The sequence below is a fragment of the Oryx dammah genome, unplaced genomic scaffold (assembly GCF_014754425.2).
Source record: "Oryx dammah isolate SB20612 unplaced genomic scaffold, SCBI_Odam_1.1 HiC_scaffold_9, whole genome shotgun sequence".
NCBI classification, from domain to species: Eukaryota; Metazoa; Chordata; class Mammalia; order Artiodactyla; family Bovidae; genus Oryx; species Oryx dammah.
The window spans coordinates 11,142,155-11,159,092 of NW_024070193.1; the positions used below are offsets into that span (position 1 = coordinate 11,142,155).

Consider the following 16,938-nt stretch of genomic DNA (forward strand, 5'->3'; position numbering starts at 1 on the left):
TCTTTCCCACAAGTAAGAAAATGAGAAGTAAAACAGCAATAGGGGTAAGAAAACCCTCTTCTTCTCCATCCCCCTTTCAAGAAAAAGAAAACGTTTCTAAGATTGAAACTGAGAAACTCTCCATGTGGACTAACCAACATTACTCAGAGAATACTCTTATACAGGTTACTTTCTGGAGAAGGGTATCAATGAAATACCCTTTTCTCCTTAAAAATCTCCCAATATACTCTTTTAGTGCCCTACAACACTAAAAGTTCCAAAGTTGACAATGTGCAACCCATACAGAGACCAGCTCTTTCCCATCAGCTTACAGACATGCTGTAGTATTTCCAGTCTTTAAAAAAAAAAAACCTATTTTAACAGAGCAACAAATAAGGAGACACCACAAGGAAACAAACAAATCCAGATCATGGGACAAGACAACTAGCCTGGTCTCTTCAAAAGTCAATGTCATGAAAACTGGAGAAATGGTTCTTGGCTCTAAAACATTAGTGAGACACAACAACCAAATGCAATATGTGAATCTTGGCTGGATCCTGGTTCAAAAAACAAAAACAAAAACATTTGAAACCAAACACATCAGGAACAATCGGGAAAACTGAGAATGGGATGAAAATTAGGTGGCATTTGGGAATTACTGTAAATTTTCTTATATTTAATAATGAGTGTGATTATGTAATAAAATGTCATTAATGCTAGGATATACACGTTATAAGATATGAGATAAAATGTCACAGTGTTTGCAACTTACTTTCAATGATTCAGAAAAACACACACATTGACACAGAAAATATGGCAAAATACTAAACTGGTTAATCTAGGTGGCAGCTACCGGTACTACTGCTTCAACTTGTCTATGTATTTTAAAACTTTCAAATTTAGCTTAGGAGAAACCCTCCCTTCACCACTCCATACCACCACCCCACCTCAAGCTACTACTCTCACATCCCTGTTTTTCAGCAAACCATGTCAAAAGACTTGTCTGTATTGTGTCCACCTCTCTCCTCCTGCTCTCCCGTGAACCCACTGTAATCAGATTTTCACCACAGCACACAGAACTAGCTCCTGACATGGTTAACAATGACCTCCATATTGTTACTCAAAGATCATGTCTCAATTCTTTCTTTTTTTGTCATACCACATTGCTTATGGGCTCTTAGTTCCCCAACCAGGGACTGAACCCAGGCCCTGGGCAGTGAAAGCCTTGAGTCTTAACCACTGGACCAACAGGAAATTCCCTCAATTCTCATGTTATGCAACCTATCAGCAGTTTCTGACCCAGATCATCAATCCTTCCTCAAGAGTTTTCCCTTGCCTTCAATGGCACATCCTTTTCCTGAGCTCTCCTGCTACCTAACTGGCCACACTTTTTGTCCTCCTTCCCAAGTTCCTCCTCACACTGCAACTTCCAAATACTGGCCCAAGCCAGGACTCTGTCCTCACACTTCTCCAGCCTCCTTAATGATTTCATCCAAGATCATGGTTCATGCTATCAACAAGTAGACAATGCCCACATTTTTATCTCCCATCCCAGACTTTTCTCCTAAACCCCCATTAGTATATTCCCTACTTGAATGTCTAAGAGAATCACAAACTCCATGTATCAAAAGCCCAGGGCCCAGCTGTGTCACTTCGCATTGCCTCCCAGGCCCACCCAAGCCCAGGCTCCACTGCAGTGCTCACATTAGCTGGAACAACACCCTCCTCACTGGAAAGCCTCCTCTTGCTTCTCTCACAGAAACCAGACTCACACTTTAGGAATTTTACATCCAATCACATGCCTTCTTAGTCACCCTCCAGTGTCCATCTCATACTCAGGAAAAGCCAAAGGTCTTAAACAACACACTGCTACAAGAGGCTCCGGGGTATGCCCCCACTGACTTTGGTTATCACCCCCTCATTCTTTCCCACCTCCCAGGTATGGGCTTTTCCCTTGCCATTCTGCATCTCAGATCACTTTCCCCAAGGTATCTGCATGACGCCCAGGCTTCCTTCAAGATGTTGCTTAAACATTATCCAATCACTGACACTTATTTCCTGGATGAAAAAGAAGTCCCCCACACCACCACCAAGCATTTGCTATCTCTTACCCTGCTCTCTTTTCCTTGGTAGCACTCACCACCTAACATACCATATATTTGCTTCTTCTTGTTTATTGTCTCCCCATATGGATCCACCAAGACAGGAACTTTACTTCATAGTGTTTCAAGGTATCTTTTGTGCTAATGAAACAGTTCTCAAACTGTAAGATTGTTCAGTCTTTTTACATTTTTTCCATACAGCCTGAAACTACTTCATTACAATTCTAGATTTTATCTGGAAAGAATCATCACTGAGTAATTTCTGGTTGCCCACAGGACTTAAGTAATCAGACTCAGTCCAGAAAGTTTCAGTATAAACAGACAAATCACCCTGAAAAATGTGGATTCTTAAATACTCACATGGGCAATGTCTCCCTTCGTGCCTATGACCCGGTCCTGAGAATGCTTACTGAACTCAACATAATGATCTTCTGTAAAGGAATGCCTGCGAACAAACAACAGAAGTACTGCTGTAACTGATCTTCAGGACATAATTATTTAACTGACTAAAAAGAAAGTGATTCTCAGCCTCTGGCCTGACTATACTCACCTGAAGATTCTCAGCTCCCAAAGAGGAAAAAATTGTACACATAAGATTAAAAAGAAAATTCCCTCCATCAATTTGTCCAAGAAGATTCAAAATAAATGAATGGGAACTACTCGGTTAAAACAATGGCTAACAGGGTACATATGCCTCTGAAATATGCCCCAGCAAAGAACGCCACTATGATAAAATAGAAAGATGTGCCCTTCTGGATCAGTGAAGGGTCTGCTGTCTTATGGGAATGTATATACTCGGTAAGAATACCCAGGAACCAAGAAAAAAAAAATCTTACTAAACATGTACCACAGATGAGGAAGAGAGAAGTCAGCAATAAAACTTACAGCATTCCTCTCTTCCCCAAAAATGCTCTGAGTCAAAGAATCAGATGAAGGGGATGAACTGTAAAACAGAAACACTGAATTATAAAAGTAGATACATACTTCATATCAAATACTGATTTCATTCCCCAAAGTGCAGACAGAGGCTGGCTCCAGGTAGCCGATGTCAGCAGCAAGGATCCATCCTAAAAGAAGATAGGAAGCCCAAGATGGGTAATCATGTGTTTACATAAATGCCATCGTTCATTAGCACTCTAAAATATAACATATATTGTTGGATTATAAAGAAAACAGAAAAATTTTTAGGAATCAAGAAATGGTCAGAAGCTGCTAAGATTTAAGTAATATGCACCTCCTATGTCACAAAAAATCACTAAATTTGAGAATATTTAATCCTCCTGACCTAGTAACATGAAATACAATAGTTTCAAGGGTGTGGTGGGTGGGGGATGATGAGACTTAGATGTCAAACATGGTTTCTCCTTTCTTAATATTTGGCCTTATTTCTCCATCTCTCTCATCTGAAGTATCAGTAAACTGAAAACAGCTGTTAGACTCTGTAGCTAAGGATTCTTAAAAGATTTTTCAAAGAGAAAGCCCAATAAAAGATCAACTTGCTTTATTTTTCTTCCCAGCTCATCACCAAATTTACTTAATCTATATTCTCATGATTCCCCCATTATAATTTTTTCAAACTTTCTGTTTTGTACTGGGGTATAGCCAATCACCAATGTTGTTATAGTTTCAGGTGAACAGCGAAGGGATTCAGCCATGCACATACGTGTATCCCCTTTCCCCCAAACTCCCCACCCATCCAGGCTGCCACATAACATTGAGCAGAGTTCCCTGTGCTCTACAGCAGGTCCCTGTTGGTGATGCATTTTAAATGTAGCAACCTCCTTCACTTTTAAATGAGGGAAATTATCCTTGTCATCTTAACAGTCTTGACTTGTAGAAACAGCAAAAGCATTGATTTCATCCATAGAACAGTACTAATAACCCAGTTATATTTACAATGGATAACCAACAAGGTCCTCCTGTAGAGCACAGGGGACTCTGCTCCCTGTTATGCGGCAGCCTGGATGGGAGGGGAGTCTAGGGCACAATGGAAGCATGTATATGTATGGCTGAGTCCCTCTGCTGTCCACCTGAAACTATCACAACACTGCTTATCAGCTATACTCCAATATAAAGAATTAAATAGTACTACTAGACTATGACCTACCACTGGGATCATACAATGCTTATTTTCCTAAAAATTCACAGTACTTACAGATTTCCTTCCAACACAAAAACTTTTGTGGTCATAGTTGATAGATAATCTCCGTTTCTAAATAAAGCACATTAAAAATCTACCCATCTGTCTTTAAGTCTGGAAAACATAAGGGCCAGAGAGTACATACTCTAGGTTTTGCAGACCACACGGTCTGTGCTGCGTGCAACAATACTCAACTCTGCCGTTGTAGCACAGAGCAGCCAGGACACACATAAACATATGAGTATGGCTGTGTTCCAAACAAACTTTACACACAAATACAGGAAAGCTGTCAGCCCACACACCTGCAGTTCACCAACCTATCCTAGAAGCATGACTGAGCACAACCTAGAAAGGGAGCTTTACCCTGGAGGGCTCCAGGTGTGTGATGGCCGAGTTGTGACAGTTGTAGCTGGCCTCCTCCTGTCCACTGAACACGTTGTAGAGCTTCAGCTGCCCGGTGCAGGTGCCCAGCATCAGGAAGCGCTCTCGCGCAGAGAACGCACAGCAGGTGAGGCCACTCTCATCCTCGTTGGCTTCCCGGAACACTGAAATAGGACGGAACCTGAACAAACAAAAGAGAATCAGAGACAAAGAACATGCAAAGACTCGGAAGAACAAAACTTCGTTAGAAGGACAGAAAGAAAAACAGCCTTTCTGTTTCAAGCGGGTTCTTCCAAATTATCAGTGACCATCAGTGGTTCATCTTCATTTTACAAGAGAGAACTGGACCTTCACTTAAAAATGTTAACAACAAAAATTCCCATGTGAAAAACCTGAGATCCCATGACTTGTAAGATTTTCTGAAAAATATTTATTGGGCTGCGCTGGATCTTAGTTGTGGCATGTGATCTCTTAATTGCGGCATAGTTCCCTGACCAGGGATTGAACCCAGGGCCCCTGCACTGGCAGTGTGGACTCTTACCTACTGGACCAGCAGAGAAGCCCCAGTGTAAAATTTTTAAGGAATCAGAAGAGGTAACAACTTGGACCAGCACAAGTACAAACTTGAGAGCCTCGTCAGGGACAGAGTGTTGCATGGGTTCTAGAAAACAGACTAATGTAACAAGAACACAGTATCTTATATTGCCAGTAATTATACAAGGAACCCCTGGGTTCCCCTTGACAAAAGGGGGCACAGTCACACTGTTCAGGTATTCACACAAAATGATAATTCCTGGTATTTCAGGCCAACAAAAGGTTTTCTGGAGTTATTACTTTGTGCTGATATTGCCCACATACTCTGACTTACACAGAAAACGCATTCCAATTCCCAGGGAGTGAGTAACCTCTCCTTACCTGCTGAAGATAAGGTGCCTATCAAAGCAGCCGCCGTCGACCCCTCCATACTTTGGGAACGATGCCCTGCGGTTCAGCCTTGAGGTAAAGTTTATTGGCGCTTGTCGCCGCTGTTTTGGCTCAGGACACTGGTGAGGAGTAAAGAGAGAGAAGGGTGGGCAGGTGGCAACTGGGTTCTTGCAGCGAGCATGCTGCTCTCTAAGATATTCCGTGATGATACTGTCCAGCGTAGGCGGGGAGGGAAGGTGTCTGTCCAGCTGCTTTTTTATGGCTGGGCTCTGGCTGTAGGCGCCGTGGTCCGACTTCTGCCGCAACACTCTGATTTTCCTGCCATTGCAGGGTGATGGCCTCTCTCTGATAAAACTGATCCTACCAATCACAGGGGAGTTGCCTGCATGAGAGGGACCAGGCAGAGCTAGTGACGGCTGGGGGACCCGCGGCTGAGGATGAGCAGCGGGCGCAGAAGGGGCAGAGGCACCCACGGCAGCATGGCTGCCCAGTCGAGTCGCGATGCCATTGGCGATGCGAGGGGTGCGGGGAAGAGAGACAGGAGAAGCGGCAGCAGTGCCTGGGGTGAAGGCAGAAGAGTGGGAGGCAGCAGTCATGGGCAGGTCGGCCTCTTTAGTCAGCACAGTGGCCGTCTCCCCAAGGCCTTTAGAGATGAGATGGTTTCGGATCAGGAGAAGCAGCTCTTTCTCAGGAAAGGAGATCCGTGACTGGGCGACGACGTCAGCTTTCTGCAGACGTGCCAGGGACACGTCGGTGCCGATGAGCAGAGGCTTTCCTGACACCCGTTCGATGAGCTCGGCGGCGTACTTGCAGAACTTGACGTGGTCACTGCGCTTGTCCTGCAGCACAGGCTCTTTCATCAGCTGCTGGATCTGGCAGCTGCTGAAAAGGGGCAGTTTGCTGATGATCTGCCGCACGGTGCTACTGCGAGACAGGCCCACCAGGGCCTTGCAGGCTAGGGCCCGGATCTGGTCTGCATCTGTGATGGGCATCTTGACGGACAATAAGGACAGAAGCACCTTGATGCCGTTGTTGGACTGCACCACGTTCCACATCTTGGCCAGAGTGTGCTCACTGCTTTTGGGTGTCTGAGGCAGCTTCCTCCGAGGCGTTCCAGAGATAAACTTGCCAATACTAGAAATTCTGTTATCCGGGCCACACACACAATTGATGATAATCTGAAGTGCTGACTTCTGAATTTCAGCATCATGAATAAAGAACTCACCCTCAGCCACTCCCAAAATAATGCTGATACCTATAGGGGGAAAAATTTTTTTATATTATTCCTCATAACACTAATGGCCAACTTCACTGGTTATTTCAGGGTCAAAATTTACAGTTCTATTCATTGTGTCCCAAAACCACTACAATACTGTAAAGTAATTACCCTCCAGTTAAAATAAAGAATTTTTTTTTTAAGTGTAGCAGTTTTCTCTTCAGTTCAATCACTGGGTCAAGCGGGACTCTTGCGACCCCATGGACTTAAGTGTAAGGAATAGTTTGTATAAAATGCAGTCAGTTCTGCTACAATGTATCTTTATGACAGAATACCTCATATGCAGTTTTTAAATATGGGAATGATGTCAGTATTATGTGGAAGTCACCAAGGTTCATGTATAAGCTTTCCTAGGTAAGGAAAGCAAAAACAGTGGGAATAAATAAAAACTTCCAGCAGGAAAGAAAAAGTCCTCAGCCTGGCTGCCTTTCTTCTACATATGAAGAAACTTAAAAGCAAGTGGCTAAGCCTCAGGCTCTCTCCCCAGGGCAGTGCATTCTAGGGCCCACAGCCTCTCACGTGACTTGCATGCTCGCCTTAGCAGCAGCCCTCATCGGCCCTGATCTTAGTAAAGGGTTTGTTCATTTGTGCTGCTTTCCAATTATTCATTTTGAGTTGCTTAAATTTTTTGCTATCTGCCCCAGCCCATTTTTGTTATAAATTCTATTTTTAGCATAACACTCTGCAGAGTGAAAGGTTTTCAGGAATGCACTTGTACTATTATAGCAAAAATGCCTGTACCACCCACAGTGAGTTCACTAACACGACTCCCTTATTTGAAACTGATGGCATGACTTAAAAGAACTTAAAGGGTACCCCCTCTTTTGCTATTTTCTGTTCTAGTACTGCAAAATTAGGTCAGTTAAGTAACCACAACCAGAATAGCAGAGGAAAACAAATTAAAACCGCGCAATGACAAAAATGGCAGGAGAACCCACCTACAGTGGAGACGGTGGAGCCAGCCTCATCTAGCACATCCACTGATTCTGCCAACTGGAGCTGAATTTTTGGCACAACAGTAAGAATAGCCAGAACATCCAAAGCAAAGCGCACAGTGTCGTTCCTGGACAGAAAGAAGAATTAGTCAAAGGGAAACTCGGATACAGCCACAAGAAACAGTCTCTGTTAAAAGAGAGACTGATAGCACAGACAGTGGGTCAGAACTACTCACTACCTGAATGACTCTGTCCCTAGCCATGGCATCAAGAGAGGATCTGTAAGTCACCACAACATTAACTTCAAAAAACATGGGTATGGAATTTTCATCTATCCAACTGCTAAGATTAAAAAACAAAGGATAATCTCCAATGCTGGTGAAGATGAGCAGAGACAAATGCTGTCAAACTTTTGGTAGGAGAAGAAAATATGATACTCCTCTTAGAAAATAATTTGGAAATATGACACAAGGTTCTTAAAATGTTTGTAACCTTTGGCCCAGGAATTTTACCTTTAGGAATTTGTCCTAAGGAAATAATCAGAAGTACAAACAAGTAATTATGGATTAAGATGTCCATTATCACATCATGTAAAACAGAAAAAGAATTAAGAAAACTTACACAGGAAATAGTTAAATTCTGGACTACTTTGCAGCTACTGACAATTATTTCAAAAAAACTCCTAAGGACAAATGAAAAGGCTCAAAAGACAACAAAACCAAGATAAAAAATTTTAAAGCCAACAATACCAAGCACTGGCAAGAAGGGAGAGAAAATGAAAACTCCCATAGACTGCTGTGGGAGAAGTCAACAGTATGAGCATTTTCCAAACAATCTGGCAACATCCACTAAAGATGAGATGCAGCCACATTACAACTCAAATTGTATATATCACATCCTCAAGAGAGACCTCAAAAAGAAGTTCGTGGTACCACTCATTTGACAGGAAAAAAAAGAGAAAAAAGACACTAAATGCCCATCAGTAGGAGAATAAACCATAGTATAGAAATGTGCTTAGTCACTCAGTCATGTCTGACTCTTTGCCACCCCATGGAGCCCACCAGGCTCCTCTGTCCATGGAATTTTCCAGGCAAGAATACTACAGTGAGTGGGTTTTTATTTCCTACTCCAGGGGATCTTCTCAACCCAGGGACTGAACCTGCATCTCCTGGGTCTCTTGCATTGGCAGGCAGATTTTTTACCACTGTGCCTCCTGGGAAACCCAATATACAAATAGAAGAATTCAAATACGTATCAACATGTAAATCTCAAACACTTAAGAGTGACTGAATACCTGAAACTTACATTAAAAAAATAAGTAAAAGTAAGGGTGAAGAAAGCAAGCACAGGTAAGAACTATACAATTTTAAAACATAAAAAGAGTACTATATCATTGATTACACACCCACACATATGCATAGCATAAAGAAAAAAAAGAATGGAAAGAACGCATACCAAATTCAGAAGACTGGTCACTCTGGGCTGGGCGGGAGCAGAAAACGGAAAGCAACCGAGAAAGCAACATAAACCCTGAGCATGGAGTAGCTGTCATATGATTCTCTGTACCTTCATATAATTTGAGGTATTTCATTTAAAAGATAAGTTTAATTAAACACTATAATCTTAATTATGTCTATTTACAGACTTATGGAAAAGAGATTAAAGAAATTAACAGAGGCTAAGAATAATTTCCACTTCTAAGGTTTTGTATATTCTAAGCAAGACCTTCTAGAACAAAATGATGTCCTTTTCATCATAAGGGACTGTAATGCAAAAGTAGTGAGTCAAGAGATACCTGTTTGGCATTGAAGGGACTTCAAAAAGAGGTTCATGGTACCACTCATTTGACAGGAAAAAGAAAAAAGACACTAAATGCCCATCAACAGGAGAATAAACTACAGTACAGATATGCTTGGCCTTGGAGCACAAAACAAAGCAGGGCAAAGGCCAACAGTTTTGCCAAGAGAACACACTGGTCATAACAAACACCGTCTTCCAACACAAGAGACGACTCTATACATGGACATCACCACATGGTCAATACCAAAATCAGACTGATTATATTCTTTGCAGCTGAAGATGCAAAAGCTCTATATAGTCAAAACAAGATGGGGAGCTGACTGTGCCTCAGATCACCAGCTCCTTAGTGCAAAATTCGGGCTCAAAATGAAGAAAGTAGGGAAAACCACTAGGCCATTCAGATATGACCTAAATCAAATCCCTTATGATTATACAGTAGAAGTGACAAATAGATTCAAGGGATTAGATCTGGTAGACAGAGTGTCTGAAGAACTATGGATGAAAGTCCCTAATATTATAAAGGAGGAGGTGGCCAAAACCATCCCCAAGAAAAGGAAATGCAAGAAAGAAAAGAGGTTGTCTGAGGATGCCTTACAAATAGCTGAGAAAATAAGAGAAAGGGAAAGATATACTCAACTGAATGCAGAGTTCCAGAGAATCGCAAGGAGAGATAAGAAAGCCTTAAGTGAAAATGCAAAGAAATAGAGAAAAACAATAGATTGGAAGAGACTAGAGATCTCTTAAAAAACCTCAGAGATTCCAAGGGAACATTTTGTGCAAAGATAGGCACAATAAAGGACAGAAACAGCAAGGACTTAACAGAAGCAGTAGAGATTAAGAAGAGGTAGCAAGAATATACAGATGAACTGTACAAAAAGTTATTAATGTCTTGGATAACCATGATGATGTGGTCACTCATCTAGAGGCAGACATCATGGAGCGCAAAGTCAACTGGGCCTTAGGAAGCATTACTACGAACAACACTACCGGAAGTGATGGAATTCCAGCTGAGCTATTTCAAATCCTAAAAGATGATGCTGTGAAAGTGCTGCACTCAGTATGCCAGCAAATTTAGAAAACTCAGCAGTGGCCACAGGACTGGAAAAGGTCAGTTTTCATTCCAATCCCAAAGAAGGGCGATGCCACAGAATGCTCAAACTACCATACATTTGCATTCATTTCACATGCTAGCAAGATTATGCTCAAAATCTTTCAAGCTAGGCTTCAGTAATATGTGAACTGAGAACTTCCATATGTACAAGCTAGATTTAGAAAGGCAGAACCACCAGAGACCAAACTGCCAACATCCACTGGATCATAGAAAAAGCAAGAAAATTCCAAAAAAACATCTATTTCTGCTTCACTGACCATGCTAAAGCCTTTGACTGTGTGGATCACAAGAAACTGTGGAAAATTCTTCAAGAGATGGGAATACTAGACCACCATACCTGCTTCCTGAGCAACCTGTATGCAGGTCAAGAAGCAATAGTTAGAACCAGACATGGAACAATGAACTGGCTCAAAACTGGGAAAGGAGTATGTCAAGGCTGTATATTGTCACCCTGCTTATTTAACTTATACGCAGAGTACATCATGCAAAATGCTGGGCTGGAAGCACAAGCTAGAAACAAGATTGCCAGGAGAAATATCAACAACCTCAGATAGGCAGATGATACCACTTTAATGGCAGAAAGTGAAAACTAAGTAAAGAACCTGAAGAAAAGTAACTAAAAAGCTGGCTTAAAACTCAACATTCAAAAAACTAAGATCATGGTATCTGGTCCCACTACTTCATGGAAACAGATGGGGAAACAGTGGCTGACTTTATTTTTTGGGGCTCCAAAACCACTGCAGATGGTGATTGCAGCCATGAAATTAAGACACTTTACTCCTTGGAAGGAAAGTTATGACCAACCTAGACAGCATATTAAAAAGCAGATATCACTTTATCAACAAAGGTCCATATAGTCAAAGCTATGGATTTTCCAGTAGTCATGTATGGATATGAGAGTTGGACCATAGAGAAAGCTCAAAGCCAAAGAACTGAGGCTTTCGAACTGTGATGTTGGAGAAGACTCTTGAAAGTCCTTTGGACAGCAAGATTAAACCAGTCAATCCTAAAGGAAATAAACTCTGAATATTCACTGGAAGGACTGATGCTGAAACTCCAATACTTTGGTCACTGAATGTGAAGAGCCGATTCGCTGGGAAAGATTGAAGGCAAGAAAAGAAGGAGGTGACAGAGGAAAAGATGGTTGGATCGCATCACCAACTCAACGGACGTGAGTTTGAGCAAACTCAGGGAGACAGTGAAGGACAAAGAAGCCTGGCGGGCTACAGTCCATGGGGTCACAAAGAGTTGGACACAATTTGGCCACTGAACAAGAACAAAGAATAATTTTTATTTCTAAGGTTTTTGTATATTCTAAGCAAAAACAAGTATTTAATTCTATTTTTAAAAATAAGCTTTTAAAGGACATATTTATTTTTCTTAAGTAATCCACATATGGATTTACCATTCAAAAAATGTATTTATAACCTTATTATCCTTTAAGTTTTCATCATCTTTAAAGCAATATTCTCCAAGTAAATATAATCACCTCCTTTAATACTCTAAAAACAGTGGTTCTGAAAGTGTGCTTGGGGACCCTAGGAGTCTCTAAGACCTTTTTGAAAGAGCGTGCTGAGATTTAAAAAAATATTTTCATAATAACACTAAGATATTATTTTTTCCTTTCTCACTCTCCTCTCCTGAGTGTATACAGAGCTTTCCAGAGGCTATGTCACGTGTGATGTCACAAAAGGTTGACTACAGAAGCAGATATGAGATCTATTAAGCCAGATACTTGCTGAAAATCAGCTGGCTTTATTTTGGAAACTTTTCATAAAAAATGCCAATAAGCAATGGGTTCAGATTATTTTTAAATAAGTTGGTAAATATATTTACATTTTCAGTTTTAATTTCTAATATGCTAAATATCAATAGGTAAAAAACAAAAGCTCTTAAGGGTCCTAATAATTTTTAGTACAGTAAAGGAATCTTGAGACCAAAAAGCTTGAAGATGGCCACTCCAAAAGTATTCCTCTAGATTTAACTATCCTAGGAATTAGAGTAAGAAACCACTGTCTTTATGGCAGTGGGTAGATAAGGCAAGGAGGTCAAGAACCACAGCTTATAAACTTTGTTTCTTTGTACCCTCCAGACTCCTTATCCAAAACATAGCTTTCTTTTTGCATCAGCCTCAAATAACCTACCCAACTGCGTGATTCCATTAGCTGTTTTTCCCTGAGCCTTGCCCAGCTTTGTTCTAACGGTGAAAAACCTACCAAAAGCAAAAAATACAGCTGTATGTGAAGGTCAAATAAACATCATATATGGTTGCCAAGCAATAGAGAGACATTTAAAGTCTAAGTACAAAAAATACTAGACTCCAGTCTCAGGACGACTTCAACACACCTCTGCAATCTGTAGCCACATAGGTTATGTAACTTCTCTAAGAGTACATGATCCTTATCTGTGGTGCAGTATTTATAATCACCAAGACCAAGCACTCTGTACCATGCTTAATTATCACACTTAATCTAGTTTCTCAGATTCAAGTCCAAAATTTGAATTCAATTCAACAAATATTTGTTAAGCATACACCATGTGAAAACCAACATTAACATTAGCAAAAAGCCAATCTTTGAAACCTCTCTCTGGTCCCACCTTGCATAATAGGTCTTCCAATTGCAAGCAATAGAAATAAGCTGCAACAAGAGCTGGACACAAGACAGCTTGAGGAAGACTTCAGCTGGCTCCCAATACAGCTGCGCTGGGCCATATTCTATCAGAAACTCCATCATTTCCACAATCTGTTCATGAGTATATGAACATGCCTAAAAGGACAGAGATATATTATTAAAGAGCTCTATCAATCTGCCTGCTGTTTTCTCCAGCACAGCTCAATCAATGCTCAAAAGATTTGAATAATAAAGCTAAGTAATAAGTCTTGACACACACTCTTGAGTCCACAGCCCACATGTGAAATAATAAATGATGCTGCTTCATCTTTTATTTGTAACTAGACTCATAATACATTCTGCCAAAAAAGGAAACAAAATGTTCAAATTATTGGTGCATGTATTTTACACCTTAAGAAGAAAAAGAAGCTCCACATAAAATAACTGATTTCTTTTCAATATGTGACTTTTAAAACATGCAGATACTCATCTTTGTACTAAAACACACTAATTTCAAAAATGACCGTGAAGTAAATTATAGATGCACCAGGTTTCAGAAGAAAATTCCACATAGAAGCAGCTAGAATATCTATCTAGTACTTTCCATAGAAAAAAGTCCTTACACACACATCTCAGTTTATCTTTTAAGTATCCCAGCGAAGCAGCAAACTTTTTTTCCTTTGGAGCGTACAGCTAGGATCTTAGTTTCCTGACCAGGGATTGAACCTGGGCCATGAAGTTGAGTCATATAACCACTGTACAGCTAGAGAAGTCCCTACACCCCTACATCCATTTCATTCTGCCTCCTCACAGGGCAAGTATAATCCACTAATGTATAGCCCACCTGGACTCCACTGATATGAATGTGCGTTTCAGGCCCAAGATGCTACAGACAATACTAACAATGTTTCTTTTTCAAACAAGGTTCTCTCACCTTGTATGGAGGTTGAGGATGAACAAGAATGCCACCTTCAGTCCTCTGAAGAGACTGCTTCACTTGTTCCAATTTAATGGCCAGGTGAGCTTCAAAGTACTTGCGCAGGGCCATGCAGGTATGTTTACCAGTTTGCCGGCTAGCAAATATTTCATCATCACTCAGAAGTGCACCCTGATCTTCCAAATTTAGAATCTCCAAAGTACTGATCTATTAAGAAAGGGGCAAAAGAAGGGGGCAAAAGAGAAGAAAGAACAAAGAGGAAAAGTAAAAGGAGAAGAAAGTAGAAAGATTTCAGTAGATTTTTATGCTCAAGAAGATTGATAAACATCAAAGTACATCTGTCTATACATCATGTTAAGAGCAGACATATGAAAACACTAAACCTATACTGAAAAATGACATAGCTTTCCATCATGTTGAAAGACAGAGAGGCACAAAACTGCTTTTAGAACAAGCAGTTCTCCCTGTACGATTACTATCCTCAAGGCAAGTCTGGCTTCCCTGGTGGCTCAGAGGTTAAAGCATCTGCCTGCAATGTGGGACAATGGCATAGTCCTCTGACCACTTAAAAGGAAGAAAAAGTTGTGAATGAAGGAGGAAAAAAGACTTTATCCACAAAAATGACAGAAACCCCCTCCAGTCAGAAGCTTCCTCTCTTCAGTGCTGCTGAAGGGCAGCCACATCAAGCAGGACCCCACTCCTCACAAAGAGAAGCCACCGAAGAACCTCACCAAGTTCACCAGACGGCGAAGACCATCATAGCGGTCAAAGAGTTCCAGCACAGCCCGGAAGGAGAAGCAGATTGAGAAAAACATGGTAGCGTGGCAGCAGCCTGAGGCATGCGAACATTCCATCAGCCACAGGGTGTAGTTCACCACGTCAGACAGAACATTGTGGGGATGCATGCAAACCTGCAAAGGATACAAATAAAACACAGTTTTTTAAAATGTGGGGGAAAGGAACTTTCAGAAGGTATAAAAAATTCACCAGTGTACGTAGGTATCTGCAAAATACAATAATCATTCCTGAGTAAGTCATTCTGATTTAAAGCTGTAAATAAAATTTTATGACAATCTATGCCAAGGCTGAAAACAATCTAGACACATATTTAAATTCCACCTAAGCTTCCGGAGTATCAAACTTTGCAAATATTTTTATCCTTTAATGCTCACAACACTCTGTTACACAGGTATTAGTATCACCACTTAACTAATGAAGTAGCTCAGAGATGTAAGGGACTTTCCCAGGCTGATAAACAGTTGATAAAAGTAACTGAGCCTCCTGATACTGAAGTCTACAAGTTCAGTATCCGCTCACTCACTGATTTGTTCACACGCATGGCGCTGACTCCTGTCAGACAATGGATTCTGAAGCATTACCCAGGTTTGTTTGGCACTTTTTAAAATCTTAACCACAATTAACTCTGAACAAATACACACAGATTAGGTTACTACTCTCAAAAGATTACATATCTTTGCAGAAAGCTAGATCTTAACGAGTAAAAAAATTGAAATCAGAAGATTACCCCATTAATAAATTTGCACAGAAGAATAAAGACACCACCCAAGAGGAATTTACCAACTTCACTCTACCAGAAAAGCTACAATTGCATAAAATATAGAATAATGCCCAGATATAGAAACAACAAGGGTTGCTGTGGTGTCTAGGGACCCATTTCTTTTCTAATGTATAACCCACTTACATCAAAAAAAAAAAAAAAGAAATAAAAAATCTTAACTGGAAAAACAGAAAAACCAGAGGGGTACGGTACCTCTTGAGCCCTAAGAACAACTGGAATGATTTTACTATCTCTACCACAAACTATCTTGTTAACATACACAAAGCATCATCTGTTGTTTTTATAACTGACTGACTCAAAAATGCAAAATGTAACTCTACTGAGGGACACCTGAGAAGAGCCTGAAAACAGAATGCTCAGTAAAGATCAGACATTCATGTTACTCGCTCCTTTCATTAAAGCCTAATCCAACTGTTTAATTTTCTTATCCAAAAGCTTTTCTGTAAATGCATGAGAGTAGTCCCCACCCTACACCATTCCCATACATCTGAATGGACTGGACTTACTCTTTCCATGGCATCCTGGTTGTAGGACAGGTAATACAAGCACATGGATACACCAGTTGCAGCCATAGAAGGACGAGGAATTTCCAGTAATTTCTGTACTCCACCGTGCGCAACAAATTCTGTGGCAAACTTATTGTGGAGCAGGAGAGACGCTAGGTGCTACACAAAGAGGATACATATTACCATGGAACAATCTAGTACAAATATCTCTTCACAGAATATTAAGTTGCTAAATACAAAGATTCCTTAGAAGCAGACAACCACCCCCTCAAAACATGAGTAAAACCAATACTGCTTCAGGGAAACAAAAAAATAAGCAAACAAAAACTGTAGAATTCCGTAACATTCCCTCCTAATACCAAAGGTTTTCATGACGGTGAAAAACAAGAAATGAAGAATACTACTGTACATTATGACACACTCCTATAATCATTTTACTATTACATATCTTCCCTAATGGATTTTTGTCACCCTTTCCATTTTAATCCTTTTAAACATAATCAGCTCTATGTTTTAGCTTTGGCCCAGTCACTGATTCACCCAAAACTGCTTTCTTTTAAACTGATACTTGCTTATATCCTCAAAAACAATCTTCAAAAACTAGTACATTTCTGGTACTAATCAGAATGCACTTTAAATAGAATTTATTAATAATA

At 40.6% G+C, this 16,938-nt stretch overlaps 1 protein-coding gene across 3 annotated transcripts in view; it reads right to left on the bottom strand.

The window, feature by feature from the left end:
- Positions 1–16,938, bottom strand: part of DCAF1 (DDB1 and CUL4 associated factor 1) — a 95,122-nt gene that overhangs the window by 21,389 nt on the left and 56,795 nt on the right. For all 3 annotated transcript variants that reach the window (XR_005722194.1, XM_040247082.1, XM_040247083.1), the window contains 9 exons: positions 16,283–16,441; positions 14,929–15,108; positions 14,195–14,404; positions 13,247–13,416; positions 7,741–7,865; positions 5,518–6,781; positions 4,585–4,783; positions 3,066–3,148; positions 2,442–2,526 (listed from right to left, as the gene is read on the bottom strand). Coding sequence is in view for 2 of the 3 variants with exons in the window: in XM_040247082.1 (XP_040103016.1) it covers positions 2,442–2,526; positions 3,066–3,148; positions 4,585–4,783; positions 5,518–6,781; positions 7,741–7,865; positions 13,247–13,416; positions 14,195–14,404; positions 14,929–15,108; positions 16,283–16,441 (2,475 nt within the window). In the remaining variant the exon portion in view is untranslated. The remainder of the gene's footprint in view (positions 1–2,441; positions 2,527–3,065; positions 3,149–4,584; positions 4,784–5,517; positions 6,782–7,740; positions 7,866–13,246; positions 13,417–14,194; positions 14,405–14,928; positions 15,109–16,282; positions 16,442–16,938) is intronic.